Below are 27,979 nucleotides of genomic sequence, written 5' to 3' on the forward strand. Positions count from 1 at the left end.
CGAAGCCTGTTCAAGGAGCTGACATTGACTACTAACAGCCATAGATATGCACATGTGGACACATTCTTCTGCAAATGCAGGACATGAGTGGTGAAGAGATATGTAATTCATTTGCTCATGAAAAGCATAGAAAATACACCAATACTTGTGCAAATGCAAATGGCAGAAGCAACAAACTGAATATAAACAAAAACATGAAGATATGATGGTGAGGGATGGAGAATAGAAAATGTTTTGTGGTTTTGGTCACATGCAACAATTGTTGCAGAGTTTGCAAATAAATAAAATGAAAAATAAATAGCACTATACTAAATCAAAAAGCAGCAAATTCAAATGTGATATTGGTTATGCCTATGACATGACAGAAGCTAAATAGTTTTCAAAAATCCGACTTAACTGCAGAGGTCAGATAGGGATACACAAATAGTGTAACATCAAAAGAGAGTGCACAGTTCCTTTATGATAATGAGGAGAAACTGGATCACCCAGCAAAATGGGTTATGTAATAGAGAGAACCAAGTATGATAGATTTCGAACCACAATAAAGATGGGCAGCTTTCACATCACAATAAAGTAAAAGCAATCTCTTAGGAATGCTCAGAATCCCATGTGATCTCAGCAGAAAGATGTAGACATCAGGTTCTCTATTGCCAAGAGAATAATTGCACCCTTGACACAATGGAGGGTGTCCTGCAAAAATGTAAGGAGTGTAAGGATATGGAAGGACTTAGATTCAAAGATCTGAGGATAGGGAGAAATTCAAAGCCCTTCAGTGCTGCCATGGGGAACCCAAAATAGTTTTGGTAAACTGCAAATCTGCTCTGCATTACAAGAAAGAGAACGACAGGTGGGCAGACAGACAACTGTGTTGCCTTATCAAGAAGCATCCCTCTAGTATAAAAAGGCAACAACAGAAAAAAAACTATGCAAACAATACAGACCCCCCTTTCCTGTGAAACATCAATGAACCAGTGAGACAAGCACAACATTTGTACAAATACAGCTGACTCTTCACACACGGGTCATTCTTTCAAATACCTGCAAATCATCCAAACACTGATACTTAGAAAATGAGATTATCAATTTTCCAGGTACATTGGTACAATGGTACCTGGAAAAAGAGGGCAGTTCTTAACTGAAATAAGATGAGCACAGACCCATACAGAGATCTAACAAGCTAGTTATGGATATCTGACACAATATTCAGGAATCTTTAATTGCATAAGATGAATCAGGAAAAAAAACCCTTATGAGAATGGGCAAAGCTCAACAGACAGATAAATTTGCTAAGAATTTAAAAGAGGTCTGCAGAAAGCAAAGAAAATTGACAGTAAGTTGTTCCCAGATAGAATACTTGGAATAGTTCATGGTAAAGGTAACCAGTCACAATGTCTGATACTCTAGCTGGGATTGCAGTACCAGCACTACTCCAGCTCACAAAAATGGAAGAGAGACACTTGCCAATCAGCAAACTCAAGAACTCCGAGTACTGTGAGGTCATATAAGGATCTAACTGTTTGGGAGCAAAAAGGGCAGACTTTTATTTCATGGGGACATGAATATGTATAGTCAGTACAAACAAGAGGCAAAATCACAATGGTGAAAGATGGTGAAATATTCAAATCTTGAGATTTGAGCATGAATTCTTAGAAAAGACAGATCTAACAACAGCTGTTGGAGGGAGCACTCAAACCTGAGCTGCAGTGGCAGGAACAGCTGCCTGGGATGTCCTGCATTTCCTGGAGACATGCACTCATGCCACAAGTAACTTATCTGGAAAACTACCTGGTAATAAAGCATGAAAGAGCTACTGTTCTAAACTAAGAGGAAAACATTCTCTGTTGCTAAGGGAAGTCAGGGCTTAGTTAACTCACCACTTTTTCATAGCAATACCCATATATATGAGTACAGAATATGCCTCATGATGCACATTCATGGAATGATTGCTATGTGAATTGATTAACTCCTTTCATAGACACGATTCTCAGATTTAGTTTTGCTGTTTACAGTCTAGTAAATGCCATTCTTGATTTCAGCATGGAGAGATGTTCCTTCTCTACCTTTTGAGTGCTGGATACTCTTAGCAACCCAGCATAAGTTTTGGTGACAGATGATAGGGGTTACTTTCTGGCTTCTTATGCAGGAGACATTTAGCCACTGGGCTATTCTTACTGGTGTTCCTTCTTTAACTCAGTCTTCATAGAAACAGAAAAGAATTTTTCTGTATTTAACATTTGATAAATATGCCAGCTTTAGGTAACAATTTAGCTCTTTCTGGGACAATGAAGAATCTGGTGTAGTGAAAAGTCAAAGGCACCGATACTGTGATAACTCTCCAAATATTTCTGGTTGTTAATCTTGGATTTTCAGTCTCAGGCAAAATGTACACACACATCATAAATATAACTACAATGTAATGGCAACACTTGTCTTTTGCCTCCTCGGCACTGAGAAGTTTGAGGCTTAAAATAGTGGCGTGCTTGCCGCATGGATAGTATTAGATAGACAGATGGTACACTGTTCTCACTTTGTAATCATACAACCCATATTTCCATGGACCTACCTACTGCCTGATAAGTCAGCAAGTGAATACAAAAGGTTAACCTGTTAGGAGTGCCCTGGTAATTAGAGAATTGTCAAGTATTTTCTGCACTGCTGAGCACACTGGTGCATGCCGATTATTTTCTAGGGTTTTAAAATATATCTTTCTCTTACTCTTTTAATAACTCTTGCTCAAATGGAGAAACAGAAACTGATGCGCCTTCCATAGAGAATTCCTTCTCTCTCACTGTTTATACAAACACAACTGGGAAAGTCGTGTTCCCCTCATGCATCACAGCTGCTGACTTGGTGGCATATCCTATAAATGGGGCATGGTTTTCAGGGCAATTGCTAAATTTCCTTTGAGGCTCCTTCTAACATACAGACTCATGTTGTAAGTATCCTAGCTTGTTTTTTAGCACTTTTTTTTTTTTTTTTTTTTGCATTAAAAAATTCAATTTACTTTTTAAATCATTTACAATAGTGGCTGCAGTGATATCACTGGTTTAAGCACCTTTTCCATTTAACCTTGCCAGGATTATATGACTTTCAATCCGTACTGTGTAAGCTCTGTAGCAGTTGTTCCGGTTCCTTTGTAGCTAAGCTTATCTCAATGTGATTTCTGTTTCTTTGTTTCTGAAATACTATCTTTATTAAACTTTTGCTTTCTTAGATAAAGTATCAAACAAGCATTTCAGAGGTGCATAGGGAAACCCATTGTATAAACAAGCAGTATCTTCTTATGAAGATGTGAAAACTCTTTGTCTGGGAACTCCTCAGATACACAAAGAGAACAAAACTCTGCAATTTCTCTCCATGAACAGTCTATTGGTTTTGCTGCTGTTTCTCCAAATAAAAAATCAAATTTCAATACTGGGTACATATTTTCCAACATATGCAGAAGTATGTTCCCAGGGCTCTACGTAAAGGATTTCCTTAATTTCTACTTCTCTCAAATAGTCTTGTTATACAAGCCTAAAAATGCTCTGGGAAGGCTTAGTGAAGCATATTATCTTTGATTTTTTCTGTTGCTCTGCACACAACTTTATCTAATCAGATGGTGATGCAGAAGCCTGGATCCATCTCAGTTGTTAACATCAACTGAGGTTTGCTGAGTCCTTCCTTTCATCTCTCTTAGCTTGTCCTGAGACAGCGGTTTCCGAATTGATCCAAAGCAGCTATTGCTGGAATGACTATAAGCAATAGTTGAATAATGATGGTTGGGCAGAATTAATTTATTATTCTTATTATTTTCTGCATGGTCATCTATTTTCTATGGCTCACTATGATGTAAGGAAAAGATCTGATTCCTGTTAAAAGAAGAAAAAAACATTTGCATTGATTTCACTAGATTCTTATTCAGGTTCTGTGGCCTGTTTTAGTCATAACCTTGTTAGGGTCCTGATTACAACAATTAGTGCACTATACAACACAAAACCAGTTTGAATGCTGAGAGCTGTAAGTTGACTAACTGACAAGTGAATCCTCAGATTTTATGTTCTTCAAAAATTTTTCAAAAATTACGATAAGGTTGGGAGCTATTCAAAGTTTCAGTGTTTTGCTGTTAATGAGAGCTTTTTATGGTTTTATGGTTGTGTATATATAATGGTATGGGACAAAGAAAATTATCAGCCTTGTTAGGGACTGAGTCCCATCTGTATTCTGCAGCACATAGCTCTCATTCTCTATTTGTCTTTTGTAGGAAAGTGTTTTAATTCCTACTGGAATTCCTACTGTGAAATCACTTTTGCAGAAGCAGAGAAACATACTGATGCAGAGACTAATACATCTGTCCTGGGGCTATTCTTTGTTTTTCTTTTTTTTTAGCACAACTGGCCTAGCCCAGCAAAAGGAAATAAGATGATAGAAAAGGTAAAATGTTTTCTTCATACTTGCTTTTTATAAACAAACAAAATGTACATACAGATCAAACTCCTCCAAGTATCAGCATTTAAACTAGTTGCCAGCTTTCTGGCATTAAAAACAAGTCTTCTTGTTGAGACTCAATCTCTTCAACCTTGTTTTGCAACCTCCAATACTAATTGATGCCCAAGATACATGGTGGACTAGCTGGCTTTTTTATTTGTTTTCATCAGCAAAGCCTCTCTCTATCTCCAATAAATTATTTAGTCCTTTGTGTGTATGGATGATCATTAATACTGATTCTTACTAAGCCTTTACATACACACACACATACAGATATAAAATGTGCAATTGCTCTCATTTTACTTAATGAAGTTATAGAGTGATCTATTGAGGCATGACACTGTGTGCATGTTGTAAATAATTCAAGAGTGAAACAAGCTGCCTGAGCCTTCAGAATAAATATTGCACATCACCTAAAATCAGACAGACATTTGATTTCATTTCTTTAACATTCTCCAGGTATGACTTTAACATTCTCCAGGTAGCAAAAGAGGTATGACTGAGAAGTTTAAAAGTACTGCTGAGCTAGATCTAAAACATTTTCTCTTCCTCAAAGTATGCTTCACAGTGAAGTCTGAGACTGTAAAATATTTTACTTGCTAAATAGCATTAAATTTTTAAAAGTGTGAGGATGCCTTAGTACCCTTGAGTTCAACAAAGGAATCATGACTATTCCTTCTAGACAGATATTTTATCAAGGCAAGGAAAAGATTTTCAGTGGTTTGGATTCTGTTACAATGATTTCTGGTAGAGGCTTTTTCAACAGCCTGTAAGTAAGAAAAATAGCAGTTAGCATACTTACCTGCTGTAAGTTAGCCTTTGAAAATCACTGGTGTGTGTGCAAACGCTCGGTATCTACAGGTAACTCAGTGTGATCCCCTGCACAAAGCTCTGAGTCAGGGGCACTGTCTCAGGGACAGCAAAATGGTCTGGATTTCATGTAACTCTGCTCACATGAATTGGTTCACCTGCCTGTTCAAATGTGGAAAAAGTACCAGGCCCTGAGCATGATTTTTATTTTGTGCATGTGACTTTTAAGTATTTTTTTCCCTGGATGACTGGCTTGCTCAGAGTTTTGACAATGAGCTGGAAGAGTTATTTTTTCTAGGACTTAGTCCAGGGTCCATCACTAGGGGATGAGTGGCGTTTGTGCTTTTTATCTCCCTCATCACCACAAGCGGCGCAGCAGATCCCGAGAGCTGTGCCTTGCTGCATTCCCAGCTCCAAGGCAGCACTGCAGGATGTCTGCCATGGCAGCTCACACAGCCATGGCACATGGCAGAGCTGGCTGTGCCAGGCATGGAGCAAAAGGAAAGCAGGAGGCAGCCTGGCTCTTGAAGTTTCTGATCTCTTCTGAGGGGACAAAAACAACTAAAACAAAGCTGTGCCCTTTCACTTGGTTTTCTTGGCTAAGCCTCTGGAGATTTTGTGGGTTTGCATATAATTAAAAATTCATTAATTAAGGTTAACTTAAAAACTGAAAACAAATTTTCAGGCTAGTTAGATCTTCCAGAAGTCTTGCCTTTAAAAAAAATTAATTTATTAGAATTTGGAAGGCTGACATAGGAAACAGTTTAGTTACACAATAGCTTGCTATGAAACATTCACCTCAATGATCTGATTTATTTCCAGCTTATCAACCATCTTGATAGCTTGGGCAGGAAAATTACAATAGATTTCCAACAGCAAGAACAAAATGTTGCATAAAACACCACCCCACCTCTGTTTTCTTTTCACAGTCAATGCCAACAGCATAACCAATTCTGTGAGACTCCATCAGTCCCAAGGCTAAAGTCAGCTTTTTAAAATCGTTGTGAAAGGGAGAGCAGATCACTTTTCTCCAGATAAACATTTATTTAGCTGTATTTTTATGTAATTATTGAAGATGTGTGTGCATAGAAATAATTGTATAAAATTATTTTTTTCAAAAGCTGTGGTGTAAATGTATTTTATGATGATCATTACAAGCTGTCTGATGCCATGGTGCTCTGCCAGTCACTTGTGAATTGGCCTGGCTGTTCCCTTCCCTGTGCCTCCAAGCCAGCTGGGTATGGGTCGGATCTGTTCCTTGGAGTTTGCTGCTAGCAAGGTCTCAGCAGTGTTCCAAGCTCAGGAGAGCAGTTCCCCCATGACCCACTCACAGCTGACTGAGGTTGTGGGCTGTATGGAGATCTCATTTACCATCTGACTCTCCAGGAGAAAGGTACTCTCAATACTCCATGGTCAAATCAGTGTTTCAGGCTTGTAGGATCTGCTCTGCTCTCCTTCACCTCAAAGTTTTCCTAACGTGCAGTGGCAGCTGTTTACCTGAACAGAAAATACTGACAAATCTCTGAGCAAGAAGCTCCACCAGTAATGCTTCCATCTCCTTGTGGATCCCTATGAAGAAGTAAACCATTGTTTCAAGAAGGACCTTGAAGGAGCTGAAAGTCACTAGAAACCTCAGTCAGTCCCAGGCAACACCAAAGGTGACATTTTGAGCATGTTTTGGCACCTTTCCTGGGGAAGGCAGCTCTGGAGTGGGCCCTTTAGGCCACCACCACATAGCTGCTCAGTGTGCAAGCCAAACCAGAGCTGGTGGTTTGCTAGAGGTGCATCCCACTCTACAGTGTGCAATTATAAAATTTTTCTAGTGGCCACTGATGGTGGGAATTATTCTTCTTTGAATCATCAAGACAATTTCTAGTACTAGGAAGAGGTTTTAGACATCTCCCAGGACACTTCCTTTGCCCACAAATGAAAATTTGATGATCTTAAACATGGTTTAAAAGGCTATAAAGAGCAAATAAAACTCAAGTCTCCAATGCGTTGTTTCTGAATCTGTTCTGAACAGAACATTTTGTATGGAATATTTAAACGTATTAAGTGTTTCTGTGGTCAATTTGCTGATGCCTGAAGTGAATATGATATTCATTACAAAGGTTTGTTTAAGTTTTCTTGCCCAGAACACAGTTGAAACATTGGATTTTCCTTTGTAGCCTTCACTGCAGGCAACACATAGTTCAGTGAAGCTAAGGCTGAGTAAAGTCACAGGGAAAGGTTTTATGATGTGAGCACAGGCAAAAGCCATGGGTTGCTCCTTCCCATGCTTGAAAGAGGTAATTATGGTATTTCAGAATATATACTGACAGATGGACAAAGGTACACTTTTATATTTATCCACAAGTATAATTTAATACCCACTTCTGAGCAGAATTTATCTGCATAATTGGAAGGGTCTTGACATATCTAGCTGCATTTTCACTTCCAGTAACACTAATCTTGTTTTTCCCATGGTCTGATTAAACGTTGCAAGCATCTTGTATCACAACCCTCCAGTGCTCACCCTGCTATCAGGAGGGAGTTTTGATTTGCTCGAGGAACCTGGTGCTGCTGACCCTTAACAATTCCATTTCAGCTGCCTGACCTTGCTGATAAAGTAACTCCAGTGGTCATCTCCACAGGGTGGTATTATCCCTTGTGTCAGAAAGGACTTCAGCTACTGAAAAGTTTGTATGGGGAAGTTTTATTTTCTTGTCACATGCAAAAGATGAACTGTTCTCACTTAGAAGAAAGCAATAAGGACAAACAGATGCTCAGCAACAGCCCAATTAATTATCCATTTTATAATTTCAAGTTACCCCAAAGCATGTCTCTGGTTTTACTGATAGATGACTTACTTTTAGTTTAGCTCCTTCCTCACTCCATTGTTTCCATGGTAACACCTCTGAAACATTGCTTCTTTCTGAGGAGATGAAACGTAAAGTGTCTGGAATATCTGAGTGTTTAAATATTAAATGAAAACAACAGAAAAATGGTGGAATGAGTCAGACAGTACAGGCAGGTGACACCCGCAATATCTGCTAGTAAATTGGACCATGGGGTAGTGCTACCTTTATTGTTCTCCTACTACAAGTTGAAAACAGCAGCCAGCTCTTAGGAGTTGTCCTGAACCTGGGCTATCCTGCTGCTGAGAGGCAGCTGAGCATGCTTATGACCAAGCCTGGCTAAAAGATCCTGCTGCTAAACTCTGCAAGGAGTTAGGAACAGCAAAAAAGTTAATTTACAGGAGTGCTGTATTTATTATTTGCCAGTGATAAACATTTCTTGTTAAAATTGGCAATAGCTGCATATTTTCTTGGTATTTTGCTGTAAAATCTGTTAGGAAGCTAACACGGAAATACTGTAAAAAGCATTCCTGCCAATGTTTGAAAATACACCAACATTTGCTTTGACCATTTTCACTAATGGTAACAAACATCAGGTTTTTGGGTATGGAGGTTTTTATCTGTGCTGCAGATGTGGCCATTTTTGCAAACTTAGAGGGAACTTCTGTGGAGGATTCTTAATGTGCTGCAGCTACAGTGATGTCTCTCTCCTGCTACACCAACCCTTTTCAAATTCACAAAATTTGAAGACTGAATCTTCAAAGCAGACATAGTGATGCTCATTTCCCCAGTCTGGTTTGTTTCACTCACCCTTCTGATCCACTTTGATTCAGGTTCCCTCTGCCTGCTCCCACCACTGACTGTGCCCAGCCCATTGGCTTAGAACATCTCCTGTTCTTGCCCACCAAAGCTCTCCCTTCCCTCCTTAAATGCCTCTTTAGAAAAAAACCTTTCTCCTTGCTGTTCTGAACCTGAATTTCATACCAGCCTTCTCAGTTCTCTCCTCTCTTGTACAAACACAATGGGGAGCAAATTAACCCCCCTTTCTTATGTTTTCCACGTGAGACAGCATGAAACAACAATGAAATAAATGCCCTGAATTCCTCATACAAAACACTCCATTGAGCACTATTCCCACTCACTTGATTTCTCTGACTGCCATTCCCTCTAGACTATCATTTTACATGATTTTATACACTGAATTTATTTTCCTAGGACAAGGTTGTTTTCTTCCTACTGCCTATAAAAGAACCTATAAAAGATTTCTACTAACTTTACAGAAATAAATGGTAAGAATATCCTTCCCTTTCTCTGATTGACAGGTACAATTCCTTTTTGCTTTAACATTAGAGGTTTTTAATAGAATAAACCTTTGTTTTTGAAAATCTGTGGTCATATGAGGAGGAAAATTCCCAGAACTACCCAAGCTCTGCTCACTAGCAGTGTTAAAAAAAGATGCCAGCCAAAGTAGGAGGTGTAAATTTTCTTAACATTTTTCACCATAATTTTATTTTAAAAGTTTTGATAGGCAGTCAAACAGAAATTTCAGTATAAAAATGGGTATTAAATTTCAGAACAAGCCCACTCAACATTAGAGAGAGTTGGTGCTGCCTTAGGAGAAGGGAATTAACAAGATGACCTTTCCAGGTTCCTTCAAGCATCTGTTCTACAAGTCACCAAATAAAGACAGTTCTCACCTTTCCAGTATTGTTGTTTCAAGGACATCAGTTTCAGGACACATCCCTGCACTTGGATACAGCGTTTGGAGTTTGCAGTTGTTTTTCTCCATAGTCACTAAGGATGAATACTTGCTCTTCTCTTTCTAATTTAATGAGGGAAAGGAACTGCCCTGTCAAATTTCTCCCAGCTACCCCAACAGGAATTTCACTGGATCCCTTTGGACTTCAGGCTTTCAAGCACTGACACCACCTGAAGCTTTTTTTTGGTGAGAGAATTTTCCAAATACACAGGAAGCTTCCTCCTGTGTATTCATAAGATCACAGCAGCCTGTGGTTTGGGCTAACAACATATAGCTGTTGAAAATTTTTCTCACTGTAATGAATCAATTTTTGCTTAGTTAATGATCCTTCTCATTCTGAGGGACTAGCAAAGGGTTTTGGAAAGAATTCCCAGCAGGTATGAAAGCTGAACAAAAGTGAATTTCACTGAGGTGTGTGAAGATGTCTCCTCAGTAGCTGTTTTGAATTTCACTTATTCCAGACATATAAAACTTTCCAAAAAGAAAAAAATGGAGAGCATTTTATGGAGCTGAATTTAGTTTCTTTCTGGGAATGGAATGAGATTATGAAGAGCAAACAAATGTGTTGTATACTGATGGAAAAAAGTGCTGTGATTAGCCCCAGTCCCTTGTGTTTAGCATGATGTCAGCTAACCTCATTCCTCACAGTTAAGGGTAAGCACAGTCAAACTTCCCCAGTCCTCTGGCAGCAGGGCTTAGAATCAATACTAAGCTTGAACCCATGTGTAGATTTGAAGAGGAGAAAAGACTTCTGTTTACAGAGAGAAGAAGAAAGGAAAAATTTGCACTGGGCCTAAAAAATCAAGAAGTGGGGAACAAAGTCATGTAGCAAACAGGGAAAGCATAAGAAAAGCAGAGAAATAGGCAGAACAGAAAGTGACTGTGAGAGCAGAGAGGAACAGAAAACCAGTGGCAAAATGAAAACATAGTAAAGTTAATTGACAGTGGAATTCACTGCAGACAGCAAACTTGAGAAACTGAGAAAGACAGTATGTGTGTGGGGAGCATATGCTTTGTAACAGTTGCTGCAATTTAACCCCCATTTCAGGATGGCTTTATGCACGTGCATGAGTTCTTCAAATCTGGCAAGGACTTAATCAGATGCCTACATCCCTGAGAAATTTAGAGGGCTTTAAACATAGATGCTGTGATGAATTTGGAGGGCTTAGATAATATTGATTTAAAGGTGTAAATATTGAGGTTTTCCTAACAAAATTGCTTTTTTAGCTAGGTGTTGATTATGAGCAGAAGGACACATTGAATACCACTGATATGCATAATGTCTCTCCTTCTGTCCTGCAGGAAGACATTTTGGTGGGCTTGGAGAAATGAAGAGAGCTGAGGTACCTAAACTAAAATGTGTTAACAGCACATGTGGGAGATTAAGTGACAACTGATCTTATTTTCTGGTACTTTAAAGATCACATCAAGTGTATAGATCTGGTTGATACCATTTGCACTTACTGTATGCAAGTGCAAGGAAGATTATATACATCAGTTTGACCTCCTTCCTGTGCTCTTGTTCATGGCATGAAGGATATGAGAAACTCCTACTTGTAGCATCCCTGCATACTGTTGTTAAACTTCCGCGTAGGGTCAGTGAGTATGTGGGTCCTAGCTAAGTGTTGAATGTGGGATGTAACCACAGATGCTCATCAGAAATAAAGTAGCATTACCCAAGATTATTAAAGAGAAAACAGCAGCAGGAAAACTGCATGAAATAAAACACAAGGGAGGAGCTGGGTAAGTGAAAGGAAACATGTGGCTCCATGTTACAATGTGAGGCTGACTTCTTCATAGTGGCAACTCTCCACTGGAACTGGGAGACAAAAATCTGAGAGTGCATAGGGAGACATGGAGGATCTCAGCACATGGATGAGTCCTGAGTACTACAGCTGGAGTTTCTTTGTAATACAGTGGATAGCAACAATGGATCTGCTTTCTAAATTTCAAGTATGGTTTAGCAAAGCACCTTTCACCAGTGCCTAAAGAACCATCTGGTTATATATACACACTTAACAAGGTATGGTGCCTGGAGTTACAGTTCAACACTTAAGTATTGATTTGCTTTCTCCAAGCTTGTATTGTCAAGTCATATTTGTGTGCCCCCCTTTGCCAGGGACTTGGTCCTAAATAAACACAGGATTGCTTTTTCCTTGACAGTCAGGTGACTATGGACAGTGCCGAGCTAAGGCTCTCTCCCTTATATGAACCACCTGGGCCAGCTAGCAAAGGCAGGATCCCAGTCTCTTTTCTCACCAATGCCTTTCCTCTCAGTTAAATTTGTATGGCTTATGGGAGATTTTTGTGTCCTTTTTTAAGGAAACATTGTTGGCTTTTCTTTGATATTACCTCTTGACCTCGCAGATGGGACAGAGGGATTGATACTGGGATGCCAGTTGTATCAGAAAAGTCAGACTTGAAAAGGCTCCTAGGGCTCGTTGGATACCTGCCACAAACAATCACCTTCTAAACATCCAGAGCTTCCCAGCTCTTCTGTGCTGGAACAGTCTCCATGGCCAGCTAAGAGGGCCTCATCTTCCAGCAACCATGCCATGCTGCTGCTTTTTCTGCTCCTTTTAAGGGGTGCCATAGAAAATTAATCCAAACATACTTCTCCTTCAACTCTCAGCAGCATCAATATTTTCTTCTCAGATGAGCTGCTTTCATGGATCTCCTGTGAGACACTTCCCTAATTCAAAGCTTTTTGGCTGTTTCTCAGTTCAAGACACTAATTGTGCTTGAGATGAAAAACAAGCACATTTGGCAGTGCTAAATGAAACTAACATTAGTATGTGCTTCTAGTGAGACATTTTGGTGTGGGACATACACAAAAGTTAAATTATCACAATGATAAACACAGCAATAAGAAAGAAGATTTATTTCTTGTGTTTGTCTTAAAGACAAGTGCTATTTAATATTTTCTTCCTCTACACTTTGTTTTGACAATGTTTCTCACATACCTTTAATTTTAAAAATATAATTCTTTCAGCAATCCTAGACCTAGTCTGGAAAACATTTTGTTCTGATTATACTGGAAACAGAACATGTGAAGTATCACCAAACCACTCACTGTGAAAGCATCACTCAGAAAACCATGTGTGTCTTACTCTTTTTTTTTTGAGACTATTAATGGAAGGCTTCACTGAATTTATATACAGTTGTTCTTCTTGCAGTAAGAGATAGCAATAATTTAAATTTAAAAAATAAATTCAAATTTCTCTAATGTCACCCTATGCAGAAAACATTCACTTCTTTTTTGCTCCCCAACAGTGTGTCACTGTACCCTCATACACAGCATGGATGTCTTAAATCAGATGAAAGTTCCAGTACTGGACATTGTTCCAGTAACAACCTCCATGTGAATGGCTCAAATGAACTCAAATAGACCCTCCTCTGAGAGGTAACTGAAGCTGAATTCTGCAGCACACCTTTTCCCTTTGAGACATCTTACACAAAGAGTTACCTGACACATTTCTCAAAAAAACCCTCAGCAAAATAAAAGTGATTTGGAATTCTGTTCTGAAAGTTTAGTATTCAAGAACAACTTTGAGGCTGCCCTGTGATCACCAGACTGATTAAAAATGCTAATCAGAAGCTTGTATGATTAGGAGATTAGTACTGTCTGAACTTTGATCTGCCTCATTTGTGTACTCAGGAAAGGGAGAGACACACACCATCACACTGAGAACTGCTTTCATGGTAGCAGATTTCCCCTCTGTAAGGAATTCACAAAGGCACTCCTCACTCGTTTGGTTCTTGTTTCTTGCTTTCAGTGGTTCACAGGGAAGGCCATAGGGTTTGTATAGTCACTAACTATTAACTTTAAACCACACAACTTTGTAACAGCCAAGAAAAGGAAAAAGCTCTATGTCAAAACAGGCAATATAATAACAGCATTCCTGTTACTAACCATGTGCTTTGGTTTGATCCATGTGATATTCACAGGATCTGACAGAATTAATGAAAATCCCTCACATGTGAAACTCAGGACTTCTAACAATGGTAAACAACACATTGACACAAATATGGAATAACTGTGAATGACAGCCTCAACTCCAGATACAACTCCAGATACAAATTTATCTCAGTTGTGGCAAAGTTGTCATTGCGTGTAAGTACAATGTCAGTACTTAATACTTAATATCAGTACCTCTTCAGATCAGGGGTGCCATGGCTTTGAAAATGTCTTCAGTGTAAAGAATAAATAAGTAAACAAACAAACACAGTAACATAAAAATCACAAGCAACTTTCATCAGTTGTAGGAAGAGACCCAGCCATTAGAACAGCCTCTTTGAAGCCCTTATAAGTGAAGAATGGTCAGGCATTGGAACAAGCTGCCCTGGGAAGTGGTGGAATCACATGTGCAACTGACACGTGACAAATCCTGGAAGTGTTCAAAAAATGTGTAGATGTGGCACCTGGGTACACGGTTGCGTGGTGAATGTGTCATTGCTGGGTTAATGCTTAGAACTGATGATCTTACAGGCCTTTTACAACCTTAATGATTCTATTCTTCTAAGCAGATTACAAATTTATTTTATTAAAAACCAAATAAATCTCTGCAATCTCCTGCAGTGTCACCATCCTTCTATTGCTAGATAAAATCTTCATACAGAAAACTACAGTCTTGTCAGCGCTGCAACTCTCATTAAACACACAAAAAGGGGATGGCAGACTAATTTTTACATTGCCACTTTGAGTGGATGGGGAGGCTTTAGTCCCCGAAAAGAGGTGATGGAAAGCCCTGTGAAGAATTAGCTCCCATCTATTACAACAGCTGACATCTTTAATGACATGGCCAACCAACACCTTCACTGGAGCTTAAACATCTTCAGTGAAAAAAACAAGTCCATTATAAATAAAGGTGCTGATCTAAAGACCTTCTGTTGCCTTTATCCAGCTTCCATTGCCTCTATGTCTAATTAGCCTGTAAATTCTTTTGGTCAGGGATAGCTTTCACTGTTCTGGGTTCAACTTTGAGATTTCCTATCTGGCCATGGAGAGAAATCAAGAGACATAACCTGATTTATAATCTTCTCTATTACCTTTTTGTGTAGTAGGCAAGGGCTCTCACAGTTACCATTTCTCTCTCAGCAGTTATAAAGGGAATGAAAGAGAGGAGACTGGAGCATGTCTCAGTGCCATTCTTCTGACGTTTTCCTGCTTTAATGTAAATCGGAAAGTCAAAAGCCCACAACAGCCTAGGTGCCCATGGAGCTTGGACAGTTAAGAAACACAAGTTTCTCTAGCTATGTGCATGTAAAGAAGCAACAACACCAGCACCACTGATCCTCTTTGGCTCTCCAGCTTGAGTAATGCCTTTTGCACTTGAGACAATTGGTAATCTTCAGCATGAATCCAGAGCAATTTCACATACAGTGTGTACCACAGCATCCTGAGCATTGTGCTTCTACATCTTACTATAGTGCATAGAATTCACAAGCAAAACTAGAAAACACATTTGAATGATGGGAAAACAGAGAATTGGTGTTATTTTATTTATGATTATTTGTATTATAATTATGAAGCCATGACAAACAATGCCAGATATGTGTTGTATGTTCTGAAGAATATAGACAATGATCCAGAGGGAACCACCTGAAAGGCCTTCTGTCGTAAACCCAATGCTGTATCAAAAGGACGATCAGATGAGTTAATCCCGTTTTGTCTACATGTGCTTTCCCATGCGTTTCTGGGAGGAATACAGAACCGATGCGTGCGCTGTAGGAGGAAGTTCCCACGACTCGTTGGCTGACAGTGACCACTTAATTAATGTAAACATAAAATTTAGAAATGCAATCTCGGTGGCACAGCCTAGAACTAACCACCATTCCACAAAATGGGTCACTATTTTGCCATCCTAAACACCCGGCGTTGGTTGCAGTGCAAATTGCGCGCAGAAGCGCCATTGTCCCCATGGAAGCCCCTCTTGAAAGGCATCTCCTGAGACAGGTGAAGAGCCCCGAGCCATCAGTGCTCCTCACCAGCCCCGGGGCGGTGCAGTCCCTCAGGCCACCCGGCCCCAGCCCGCACCTCGGCGCGGCGGCACCTACCGCTGCCCGCTGCCCTCCGCGCAGCGACACCGAGAGCCGGGCATTCCTGCGCCGTGCGGGGAAAAGGATTAATTTCGCCACTTAATGCCTTCCCCCCGGCCCGGCGGTGGGGGAGGGCACACGCGCGTTGCCATGGGTGCCGGAGGAGCGCCCAGAAAGTTGTGGGAGAGGGGCGGGGAGAAGGGGCCGAGCCGCCCGCGGGGCTGCGTGCCCGCCCGGCGCCGCGCTGAGAGCCCGCTGGCAGCTGCTGTCACCGCGGCGGCTGGGTCGCCCACCTGCCGCCTACGGCTGGCGGCGGGGGAGGGAGGGAGGAAAGGGATAAACTTCAAACTTGGCCGGGCGGGCAGGGAGCCGCATGGATGTGTGCGTCCCTCGGCGCTGACTCGCAGCCCGCGGCGCGCTGTGGGGCGGCCGCTGCCCGAGGAGCGCGGGGCGCCGTCGCGCCGCTCCCTCCGCCGCTCCCTCCGCCGCCGGCCATGGGGCGCGGGGCTCGGCCCGGCCCCTGAGCGCGGCGCCTCCCCCCCGCTCCGGGCTGCCGCCGCCGCCTCCCCGCCCGCCGCCACCTGCCTCTCCCTCCGCTGCGCCGCTGCCGACCTGAGGCCCTGGGCATCGGCTTATCTTCGCGCTGCAGCCCGACCGAAATGGAGCCGTCCGCGGGAAGCCGCCGGGAGTGATCCCCGCTCCCCCACCGACCCACTGGCCGCCCCCTCCGCGCCCGCGCTCGCTCCGATGGAGCTGGAGGAGACGCCGCTCGCCCCTCCGAAGACCATGCTGCTTGTGCTGAGGAAAGTTCGCAGGAGGCGGGAGATGCTGCTGCAGCAGCTGGGCTTCATCTGCGCCATCCTCTTCTTCGCCTGGTGCATGTCCAGCCTGCTCTCCAGAGCGGGTGAGTAGCGGCGGCGGCGGGACCGGCGGACCCCGGCAGGGCCGGGCGGGCGGCCCGGGGGCTGCAGCCGCCCCGAGGCTGCCGGGGTTTGGCGGGGTCAGGTGGCGATCGATGGCTGTTCCCGTTTGGGGTCTCCCAATGGAAATGCCCTGGTGTGCGGGCGAGGCGGGGGAGCAGCGCGGGTTCCGCGGGAGAAAGCCTCGCGCCGGGAGGATGCTGGAAAGGGGGAAGCTGCCCGGGGAGCGGGGGAAGCTGCCCGGGGAGCGGGGGAAGCTGCGCCGCTGGCCCCTGCTCGTCCGGGGCTCCCCGGTGCCGCGCCCCTCGGGTCGGGCACTGACCGGGCATCACGGGGCAGCGCTGTGCTTGCGAACGGCCCTGGAGGAGTTTCCCCCCGCCGCTACATCAGAGTGGAGTTCTCTCCAGCCGCCTGTGGTTCCCTCTGCAACTTCGGGCTGCCTTTCGTTTTGTCTTCAGGTTGTAAACCTCCATCAGCTATAGCTGCTGCTTTTCTCAATCTCACGCGCACCCCGACCACCTGTCCCCCCGTTACAGTATAGATTTGACAGAAAATTCTGCATTTTAGGCTGGGAACGGTGCTAATCTTATGTTTTATAGAGAGAGTATTGTAACAGAGTCTTTTGCATCATTTGTGCGTGTGCTGTATTGGTAAACTGATGCATTTATGATTAACCGTATCATTCCCATTGCTCTCTGCCTGCTGGCACAGCTTGGGATGTAAGTATGCAGCTTCAGGCCCTCATCCTGCATATGCCCTCATATGCTTTGCATCCCTCAAATACAAAGTCTAAGGTTGCTGGGACTGCACTTGGGTCTAGGTAGGGCTGCCAACAGTCCTCGAAGATTTAAGAATAAAATCGACTAAGCCCATCACTGAGCATCTACATTTAATATAAGAAACTCAGATTTCAGCACAGTTAGGATGGGTCATCTGCTGAAATTAAAGCTGAAGTTCAAGTGTGTGCTTTAGGGAAGAAAAATCTGCTGGAACTTGTCATAGTTTGTAATGCTCTTGTGCTCAAATTATTGCCTGGCTTGTTTGAGCTGTATCTAGGATGGCAACAAGCCATCCATATAAGAATTCGATGTCTTAGACCATATTAGCATATTGCTCATCTTAAAACTTTCAACTTGGAAACAAGTAATGGGGATATGAATATGTTTGCATAGCTTGAGGGATTTTTTTTTGTTGCAGTTGTTGTTTTCCCCAACTTTTTTAGGTTTTCATTAAAAATCTCATGACTAATGAAAGTTTTTAATCTCCTGGGTTATCAACTAAATCCCTCATAACCTAATTTTTGATAGTATGCTGCATCAGGTAGGGCTTTTTTCAGCTGGCTAATTTACAGTACATATTATCCATAAACCTGACCATCTGTTGTCCATGTTTCTTCTAATTGTGGCTCAGAATATTTTACTCTGGAAAAACTAACTTCCAAACTAGATTTCTTTTTTTCAGGTGTCACTAAGAAAACACAGGCATTACATGATGTCAGTATAAACTCTAAAACTGGCCAAGGAAGAATTTTTGTTATTACAATATGTTCATTTGAAATGGATAAGATTGAGGTGGAAGTGGTTTAATTAAGGGGTTCTGTTCTTTCTTTGATTATTATAATTGCATATGGTACATGATCTCCCAAGTGCTCCTGTACTCTATCTAACAGGTTTTGTTGAGAATGCTTCTGGAATATGCATTTTGGTAAATCCATTGATTTGTAAAAAACTTTTTATTTTTTTTAGGTCTTATGAGAATTCACTGTGATTTCTATTTTCTTTGACGAATTATGAATGGTTTGATATTACTAAGCTTAGCCAAGACTGTAACGTTCAGAATAAACTAAAATGTAACTGGAACATATCCATATGCATTTTTTTTTCATGAAAGCAGTAATGTAATATGTGCAAGTACAGATGACTAAATGGAAGTGTGATTTTTGCTCATGTCAGCATAGCTGGGCTGGTTTCATCTATAGGAGCTGCAAGTGTTGACTTTCACAGGTACAGGCTTCAGCATTTGCTTGCTGCAGAATATTTTCCTGCTGTGGGTCACAGGCAAGTGTTCTGGTACCTCTGATAGCCAGAACATGCCAACAGCTCAGGTATGGAGCCCTGTTGCACCCTTTGGAGCTGGGAGCACCTAGCTCGTGTCTGTTGGCATGTGCTCCAGTCACACCTTGGATTTTGCCCCATTTGCATTCTGATGGTCTGTCCATGCTCCTTGTTAGTGGGCACCTGTAGTCCAGCTGGGATGATGCAGGAAAAAATTGGTGCTAGTGGGCATAATGTCTTTTTATTTAATATAGGCCAAGAATCAGCTGTTGCAGACAGAAGCATTATATCAGGAATATGGAGGAATAGAAAGTTGATGGCATCACCTAATGGGACACATGAAGAGAAGAACTGTACAGAGCCAGGTAAGATGGGAAAACTTTGTAATGTCCTATAAGCTCTTGAGATGTATTGGGTAGTTTTGTCATGACCAAGCTGCAGTGATCTGTAAATATCAGTGTTAAACTTAATAAAACCCAACAAATCAGGACTGTTCTGTGTAGAAATGAGGTTTGCTGTGATACATAATGACATGATTTTATGTATCAAAGGCAAAAGGTAATGCTCAGATAAAGGCATGTTTAGGGTCATTGTGAGACTAGTGTGCCGACAATTCAATTTCTTAGCTTTGTTCCTTTGGTGATTATTCATTTCTGTCCAGCTGATGTGGGTATATTGCACAAGTCATGAGAGTGTGCTCCTCTTGAAACTATGGGTAGCCAAATATGCAGTGTTTTAGATGACATCTGAGCTCAGTGATTTATGTTCATTACTGTTACACAGTTAATCGTGGTTTGCTAGTTTAGTGATAAACTCTGTATTCAGAGTAGGAATTTATGTTGTGTGGAGGGGGTTGGTGAGGTAAGTGATATGGAAACCCTGGAATCCATTTTACTTCAGGATGTCTATCTTGGCCAAGCAAAAAGAATTGATTGAGGGCAGGAATGGATGATGCATTTTAGTATCAGTGTTAGTCCACAATGCTTTCATCTTCCCATCTGTCTTTCCAGTGTGTATTTCCTTTCTCTCTCTCCTTGCCTCTCTGTGGTTTATGGTGTGTGGGAGATGAGACATTTTGCCAATGGCACTAGCCAAGTTAATTTAAAGTTCAGATGCTTTTTTTTTTTTTTAATGTGACTCTTTGATAAACTCTGTGGTAGCAATGGAGTGTGCTCCTTTTCACCAGCATGAGTTCTGGGATGCTGTCAGCCCCAGGCACTAGGAGAGTTTGGAGCAGTGTTCCTGCCCTCACTCACATGTTTGTTGTGATACTGAGGAGCCAGTTCTATAGACTGAGGATCACTAATGTGCTTATATACTCCTGAGAGAGGAATGGAAGAAAACATAGCTCAAAGTGTGCGGGTCCAAAAGTTTTAACTGTATCCTCTTGTCAGTTTGCTGTGTTCTGCATCTGTAACATTATGATGCTCTTGATTTGTCTGTCAAAGTTGTTAACAAACAAGAAAGAATACAAAAAGGACATTTTGGAAACACATCATGATTCTTGATGAATAGTCAAAAATACTATTCTTTCCCACTCCTTTCGTTTTCCTCCGTATATGTGTATACATCAATGTGGTCATGTCTGAGCACATCCTTGTCAGCACACTTGGAGTCAAGGCACTGGAGGCCACAAAATTATAGAAGCTAGATCAGAATAATACCTGTGCAAGTTCTGGTGGTGACTTCCATTTAGCATGAATGAGAACTTTTTCACAATTATATGATAAAATGACCGAGGCAAAAACCTACTTGAATGTGAATGGGAGTTCCAGAAGCAATACTGACTTCTGCACATGTTTAAAACAAATAGTTCAGCTTCCTCCATTCTTCTAAAGTCATAAGATTAGTTTAAGAACAACTGAAATAGATAAATACAGCTGGCTCATTTTGATGTGCTTTCTGAAATTCAGGTCTCTGAATTTTTCTCTGTAAACACAAGAGATGGACACAGGGGAGGCTCAAATATGCCTCAGGATGCTGAAGTTAAAGAAAAATATCACAAGACTTGCATTAAATTAATAATTTCTAGTCATAGTAATGGTAGTGGCCTTTCTTTTAAAAAGTGTTTCTTCAGTTACAAGACAGATTTACAGATCAAATCTGTCACAGAATTGCAGTTGTAGCATTTTTAATCATTTCCTGTTATTCTGCAGTTATGTACTGCTTATCACTGTGTATCTTCTGCAGCTGAAGGGGGAATTGAGATGCTGTAGGAGTGACTAGATGTAAGCTGCAAATAAAGGGAACATCTGAAAATATCTGAAGTTGTTGTTTGTGGTCAGGAGTGGGTCCGTAAGAACCCATTATTGTTATTGTCAGTAACAACTTCTGTAGACTTGGGGTAGTGTTCTTTGTTGGCTTTGTTTTTTGTTGTTTTGTTTTCTAGTGTATGGGATGTTGACTTGCTATTTTTCTATTTTTTTTTCATTCTTGTCTGGTAGCCAGGGATTGAGATTTGCCATGTAATGAGAAGGGAGCAATGATGGAACACCTATCAGAATGGAGCCAGTAATATAGCTCATCTCTGTGGGAATGTAGCTTGTGTAATCCCATGGCTACAGAGAGAGAAGTCCCAGGAAAGGTCAAGAGACTTGGGGGAGATTGCATAGAAGATTGGTGAGAGTGTGGATTTTCATTTGGAATATGAATTGGTTCCCTGTGGGCTCCTTCATGAGATGTACTTACTCTCACCTATGTAATTTCTGTGTCTGCTCTGAGCATGAGGGGTTGTACAAATGCATGGCTGTGTCTATGGTATATAGCAGTTTTCTTTTGTTGTGTGGATGTTTTTATGTGTGTGTTTAGGATACAAGAATTTCATAGTACCTTGAGAAATGCAGGTTCTTGCTGAGAGTCTGTTAATCCCTCGTGTTATTGCTGTACTCCCTTTTCATTAGCTTCCCACACAAGTCTTTAGCTTTACCTCCCTTTTTCCAAAGGCTTTCAATGGAGTTAATATATTTACCACTTCACTTGATTTTCTTACTTACGTGTAAGTGAAAAAAAAATCCCAATTGTTAGGAATGGTAGCTGTAGAAGTTTACAAGACCATGAGATCCCTGCACTTCACGACACTGGCAAGAAAGGCTCACCCTTTGTGAGCAATGTATCTTGGGATAAAAACTCTTGAAGCTTCTAGAAGCTTGTGAGAGCTTCTATCTTCTGGAAGCTCACATAGTCTACACTATTTCAGATTAGTCTCATTTGCTGAAGTAGATAATTTTGTATTGTGTTCTTCTGCAAACATTGATAATGTTGCTGGGGCATTGTATCAGAAGAGGAAAAATGCTTAAGTCTCAACAATGCTGCTTTTAAAAAGGACCAGAGGAGTCTGAAAGAGGACAAGAAAATGTGCGTGTGTGTATATAACTGGAGAGGAAAAAGTTGGGGTTTTTGTATCAGGAATGATAATCATGAACATCTTAAGAGGTGTTTCACGTTTTTTCTGATAGTAGCATTCTGCAGTCATGAAGAGTTATAGATTGTCTCTATCCCATAGCAGCAAAGGAACTCTAGGTCAGTTGCAGGAAGGAGGTGAAGCCTTGGGAACACCAAGCCAAACTTGGTTCTGGTCTGGACCAAGACCAAATCCTCACCACAGTTAACATGTTCTGTAGCAGTTTTCTATTAAAGATCATTCCTGGCTTTAAACTTCCCCATTGTTGAAAGCTTCTCTGCTTTGGTAAGATATTGGTCTTTATATTATCCTAGAGGCTAGAGGGGTTATAGAGTGTATGTAGAAGGCTCTGGATTTCAGAAATTTCATGAGAGCCTGGGATTTTTGAATTATGAATCGTATATTTATTTGGTATTGAGTAACTCTCTGGATGGCTTCCTCTTGGAAGGAAACCAAGCTACCTTTTCTTCATGGCTCTGGGTAGATTTCTGTGGGAGGAGGATTTGACCTGACCCTCGCTTGAAGCAGGGAGATCAGAAAAGAGGAGTAGTTGTCTCTAGCATCTTAACAGACCTCATTAGTTTGCAACCGATTTTTTTGCCGTATCCAAGCTCTCACTTCCATCTGCCATCAGCTTGCTGGCTTGCAGTGCCATCTGCCCAGAAAGTCTGATTTGTAGCTTCTCTGCTCCAATGGCTTGCCTCTTGTTTCAAAATGTTCCCATGACTCCATGTCCTCTAGAACTCCAAGTACCGTTTCCAGGGCACATACAAGGTGGGGTGACTGGGTGTCATGATGTTTCTCACCACGTGCCTTCACTGGGGCATGTCAGGCTGCTGAAAAACTGATCCAGACTCTTTGCTGTTGTGAATATTTTCAAGTAATCCCTGTATATGGGTAGAATTTTTTTCCCTGTGAATTAGAAATGGGAATATATTTCCAATGTCTTCTGACACTAGTTAGGGAGTGGCCTTGAAACAGAAAGGCAGTGGGATTTTCTTGCCTGTGCTTTGTCAACCATGGGCAGTTAATGAGCTACACTGATTTTAAATAGGTGGTAGTTTGGTTCAAGTGTGCTTGTTCCATTGCTATTAGTGGGTAAAGATGAATTGTGGAGTGGGGAAAGACAGGCTTAGCATTTCTTCCTGAGCCATGTTGCATTTTTAGTTTAGAATTAGAAGGCACGTTGTAGCAATGCTTTGTGTACCTGCAGTGAGAGAGAAAGAATCAGTCCTCTACAGTAAAGTGTGTTTCCCAGCAGCATGTGTGTAAGTTCTGAGTCAGGATCAAAGTCATTAAGTCTGTGTATATTTTACACTGTTAGTTATAACCTTGGGGACTCATGTAAGATGTCATGCATTGTAGAGAAACTGTAGAAGTCTTACAGAGTTTTGTTAGCGTACCATAGAGAGAAAAAGGGCCTGTTATTTTTTTCTACAAAAATTAATGATGACTGGAGAAGACAGGACTGACTCTTCCAAGCAATTTTCCAAAGGGGCAGAAAACATTATTTCTTGTACACTTGTGGTAAAGACACGATAGGAGCTATTGATTTCCATAAGTTGTATTTAACAAACACAGTGCTTATAAGTGCATAATTCTTAACATGCTGGATTGTTGTATCCTTTTTTCCTTAATCCTTATAGACAGCTTAATCTAGAGGATCATAAATTTAGAGTAATAAAGGCTGGTGGAATATATAATTTTGTGCTGATGTGAAGTTTCTTTAAATGATGTGATAATATGTATTTCTTTTAAACAGTGTGCTCATGATCTTCCCTAGTTTGTAGCAGGGATGACCTCAGACCTCCACTTTTAAGGATGTGGTATTAATAATCTCATTGTGAACCTCAGTTTCATGAACAGCCTGAATTTGTAAGTTCAGCATGACCTGCATGTGCTCTTACTATGCATTCATACAATACCTAGTACAGAAAGACCATGGTCTCAATGAGGTACTAGAGACAATTACTGTGTTTTATTATTTGCAAATATTCCCCACGTGCATATTAGTCAGACTTCCTCTCTGCCTTGATGCATAGAATATGTGCAACTATTGTAGTGTGATAGATTTATTGATAGTGCATGCATATGGATTTAAAATGCTTTGTTACTCCAGTGTGTTATGCCCTCAAAGACCAGGAAAGTTATCAGCCATAAACATTCTATTTTCATGTTGGTCTAAAAAGAAATTAAAATGAAGAAAGGTTTAAGAAACAATTCTTAGTTGCTTTATGCATATAGTATTCACATAACATATAGATGCAGTGTCCTGTGAATGTGTATTTATTTATGTAAATAAATAAATTAGTTGAAAGACTTACTAATTAGCTGGCATGTAGCTTATTTCTGTAGCTACTTGTCATATGCTGGTGGGGTTTATTTATTTTGGGTCTGCTTTGGGTTATTTCCCCTCTCCCAGTGATTCCAGACTCCCTCTTGTCCCTGTAGATGCTGAGTGGTAAACTTTATTGATTGTGATCTCATTTGTATGGCATCTGATTCTGGGGAAAATAGATGGTGTGACAATTTAAAATCACTTTTAGAGGGGTAGTTGATGGCAAATGACAAACATGTTATCACAAGTTTTTCTTCTATGACTGCCAAGTCTCCTAAATCAGAATTCACACCTAGGTTGAGATTGAACTTCTGACATCTTTGCATGGCCTTTGGGTGTGAGTATTAAATGGTTATGCAGTTAGGTGTAGTTGAAGTTAGTCGGGAAAAGTGGTGGGGTTTTTCTTTGTGTTGGGGTTTTTTGGTTGGTTGGTTTGTTTATTTATTGTTTTGTTTCTTTTTTTTATTTTTGTGAACCGGTGTAGGAAACATGCTTTGACTAAACATAAAATTTGAAAAATAATCATGCTTCTCTCTGAGCGGTTCATTTTCTAGCAGTGTATTAAAAATGGCATCCAAAATACTAGAAAGAAATGAGACAAACATTTCTCTGTGCTTTGACTCAACCTGCCAGCAGCATCCCCTGGAGAGCTGAGAACTGAAAACGAACTCCAGGGTAATTTATCCATTTTGCCAGGTTTAGGTGTCAAGTTTGCTAGAAGCAGTTTAACACACAGTAAATTAAGGTCTGACTAAAATGCCATGTTGAGATGTAGTAAACAAAGGCAAATAAAACATATTAAATAGTATTTTCTTATGTTACTGTATATTCTTAAACCTAGTAAAAATACTACTTAATATAATCTTTATTTCATATGACTCAGATTAATTTACAGTTGGCTTGGGCTCAGTTGAAACACACTGTGGTTAAGGACTTTTAAAAGTTAACTCTTTGCTTTGGAACCAAGAAGCAGGCCTAAAACAAAAATTCAAGTTTTTAAAATATAGCCACTTCAGAACTAAATGTAATGTCTGTGAACACAGGTTCATACTTGAAACATCCAGGCTGAATGCTCTGGAGTGCTAGACTAAGATCTCAAGTTTCCTTTATTAGCCCAGCTCTAATATTTAGATATCTGATTTGCCTATATTTCAAACCATATTACCTAAGCATTGCTCAGATGTTAATGTAGTAATAGTGCAACATTTCTTTTTCTGTAACTGCAGACAACTCAGGCAGAGAGCAGCTGTGTAAATTATTGGCCTGAGGTCAAAGAGGAAATACATGACAGAATCAAATCCAGATACCTCAGTTTTGATTTAGGCTCCTGGAAAAATGATGTTTGGACCTCCTGAAGTTCCATCCAACCTGAGTTGTTCTGTGATGTGGTGTGGAAATCAAATTAATTACATTTCGCTTAGGACATATTTGAAATCCTGGACCGGGGATTTCAAAATCAAAGTTAGTAAGACTTGGACATGCAGCTCTCCATGGTATTGCTGACTGACTCACCGTTAGTGGGGGATGATGTGTGTGTATTTGGATATGTTCTCTGGTGTGACTGGGGAGTTAGACCATTTTGTAGATATGTGTAGGGGGATAGAATATAAGAAAATAAAGATAGTGTAGAAAGTAATCTTACCCCTAAGGAGTTGCAGCTGGGCCAATTATCAAAGATTAGGAACAGGCCTGACTTTAACAGGACACAGCTGTAACCAATGAGAAGAAGAGCTCTATAAAAGAGTGGGGTGGCTGGTTGAGAAGGGAGCTGGAGTTGGTTAGCTGCTTTGTGAAGAAGAAAGAGTCCGTGCTCTGAGGAGCTGCCTGCAAGAAAACACCAAAAAGTATGAAACCTTTGTGATAAGGAGACAATGGTATGGAACCCTTGCAATAAGATGACAACAGATATATGCTCCACTTCCTACTTAGCAAATGGTGCTGTTGGTATAAAAGCTGTGTTTAAATGTACCTATCCTTGTCCGTGGCATTTTGATTTCCGTGTTATCTTGTACTGCAGCTGAGACTGAAAGCGCTGCTGTCCTGCCTTGTATGATGTGCAGCCGCTCCCAGACCTGACTTTGCTGTTGTAGGAAGTGGTTGAAAAGGCCTTGTAAATCACCCTGTGATTATTAATCCACATTGCAGGGGCTGGCCTAGCACAGTCTTTATGAGATTCTGGGTTGCTTGACAGGTGCTAAAACGCTGGATTCATTTCTGCATCTCTGTGCACTTGGTGTTTCCTCAGCCTCACTTGGACCACCAGTGTCCAAGGAGGAGTCAGACAAAACTCTACAGGTACAGAACTGAGCTACAGGGAAGGAGAGTGTGAAAAGCACCTGGAGAGAGGAGATTGTCACCAGAAGCTGTAAGAGGGATAGAGAAATTTGGAGGTTGTAACTGTGTTGTAGAAAGGCTAAGATTGTCCTGTCAGGCATCCTGGAGTTGGAGGATAGATGAAAGAGACATGTGAATTAAGGGAGACTGAATTTGGATGGTGAACCACAGGAGAATCTTGGGAATTGCAAGGCAAAGAGGTAGGCCCTGGGAAGTAGTAAGCAGAGAAAGTGATAAAACAGAGTGAAAAATCTGTTTAAAAAAAAATCTCAAAATGTAGAGAGAGGTTTGGTTTTGGTTGGGCAAGAAATTACAGTAAATTAGTTTTAAACTTTGTTCTGCTAATATTTCTGATAAGAACCTTTATATTTGTGGGTTTTTTTGTGAAATTACGAAATTTTATTAGCTGTATTTAGTTCTGTATTCATTATGCCAATGACATTTTACAGAATAGATGTGGTTACCGACCTAGCAGGCTGAAAATACTGTATGAACCTGCTGACAATTCAGCTGACATCAGTCGTGTTCTACAGGGAAGCGAGACTTTCAGGCAGTAAAGAGTGGTGGTTTTCTTTATTCTTTCAAGTTGACAGACATTGAAGACCTTCTAGTAGAAATTGTACTAGCCCTAGAAACTGAGTCAGATGAACTCCTGCTGGAACTCTACTGGCAAGTTGAAGTGCAGCAGAGCAAACACTTCAGATGGAATGCAGGTTACCATGTGTATGTTGTCAGCCAATTGTTTCTTTCTGTTTCAACATGAGATTAATGGTTTAATGTTAATAACAGGTGCTGCATTAATGGTGCTGAGGGTGACATTATCTACCTATAATGAGGAACAGTGGTAAATGTGCCTTCCTGAAAGCAAGAAGAGGATAATTTAGACTTTGGCTGTTCAGTTTCCATACATACTTGTTGGAAAGCTCTCAGAGATTGCCTAAACCTGATGAATTACTTTTCCCCTGCATATGATGCATTCAGTTGTTTAGTGGGTTGAGGGCAATATGATTGAATCTATTGC

The 27,979-nt window shown here is 41.0% G+C and overlaps 1 protein-coding gene across 2 annotated transcripts in view; it reads left to right on the forward strand.

Moving 5' to 3' along the window:
- The first annotated feature begins 16,509 nt into the window (after positions 1-16,509).
- The window catches only part of SLC24A4 (solute carrier family 24 member 4), an 82,464-nt gene continuing 70,994 nt past the window's right edge, over positions 16,510-27,979 (forward strand). For both annotated transcript variants that reach the window (XM_030949708.1, XM_030949709.1), the window contains exons 1-2: positions 16,510-16,816; positions 19,141-19,251. In XM_030949708.1, the coding sequence (XP_030805568.1) occupies positions 16,660-16,816; positions 19,141-19,251 (268 nt within the window). In that variant the 5' untranslated portion in view covers positions 16,510-16,659. The remainder of the gene's footprint in view (positions 16,817-19,140; positions 19,252-27,979) is intronic.

The sequence above is a fragment of the Camarhynchus parvulus genome, chromosome 5 (genome assembly GCF_901933205.1).
Source record: "Camarhynchus parvulus chromosome 5, STF_HiC, whole genome shotgun sequence".
NCBI lineage: Eukaryota > Metazoa > Chordata > Aves > Passeriformes > Thraupidae > Camarhynchus > Camarhynchus parvulus.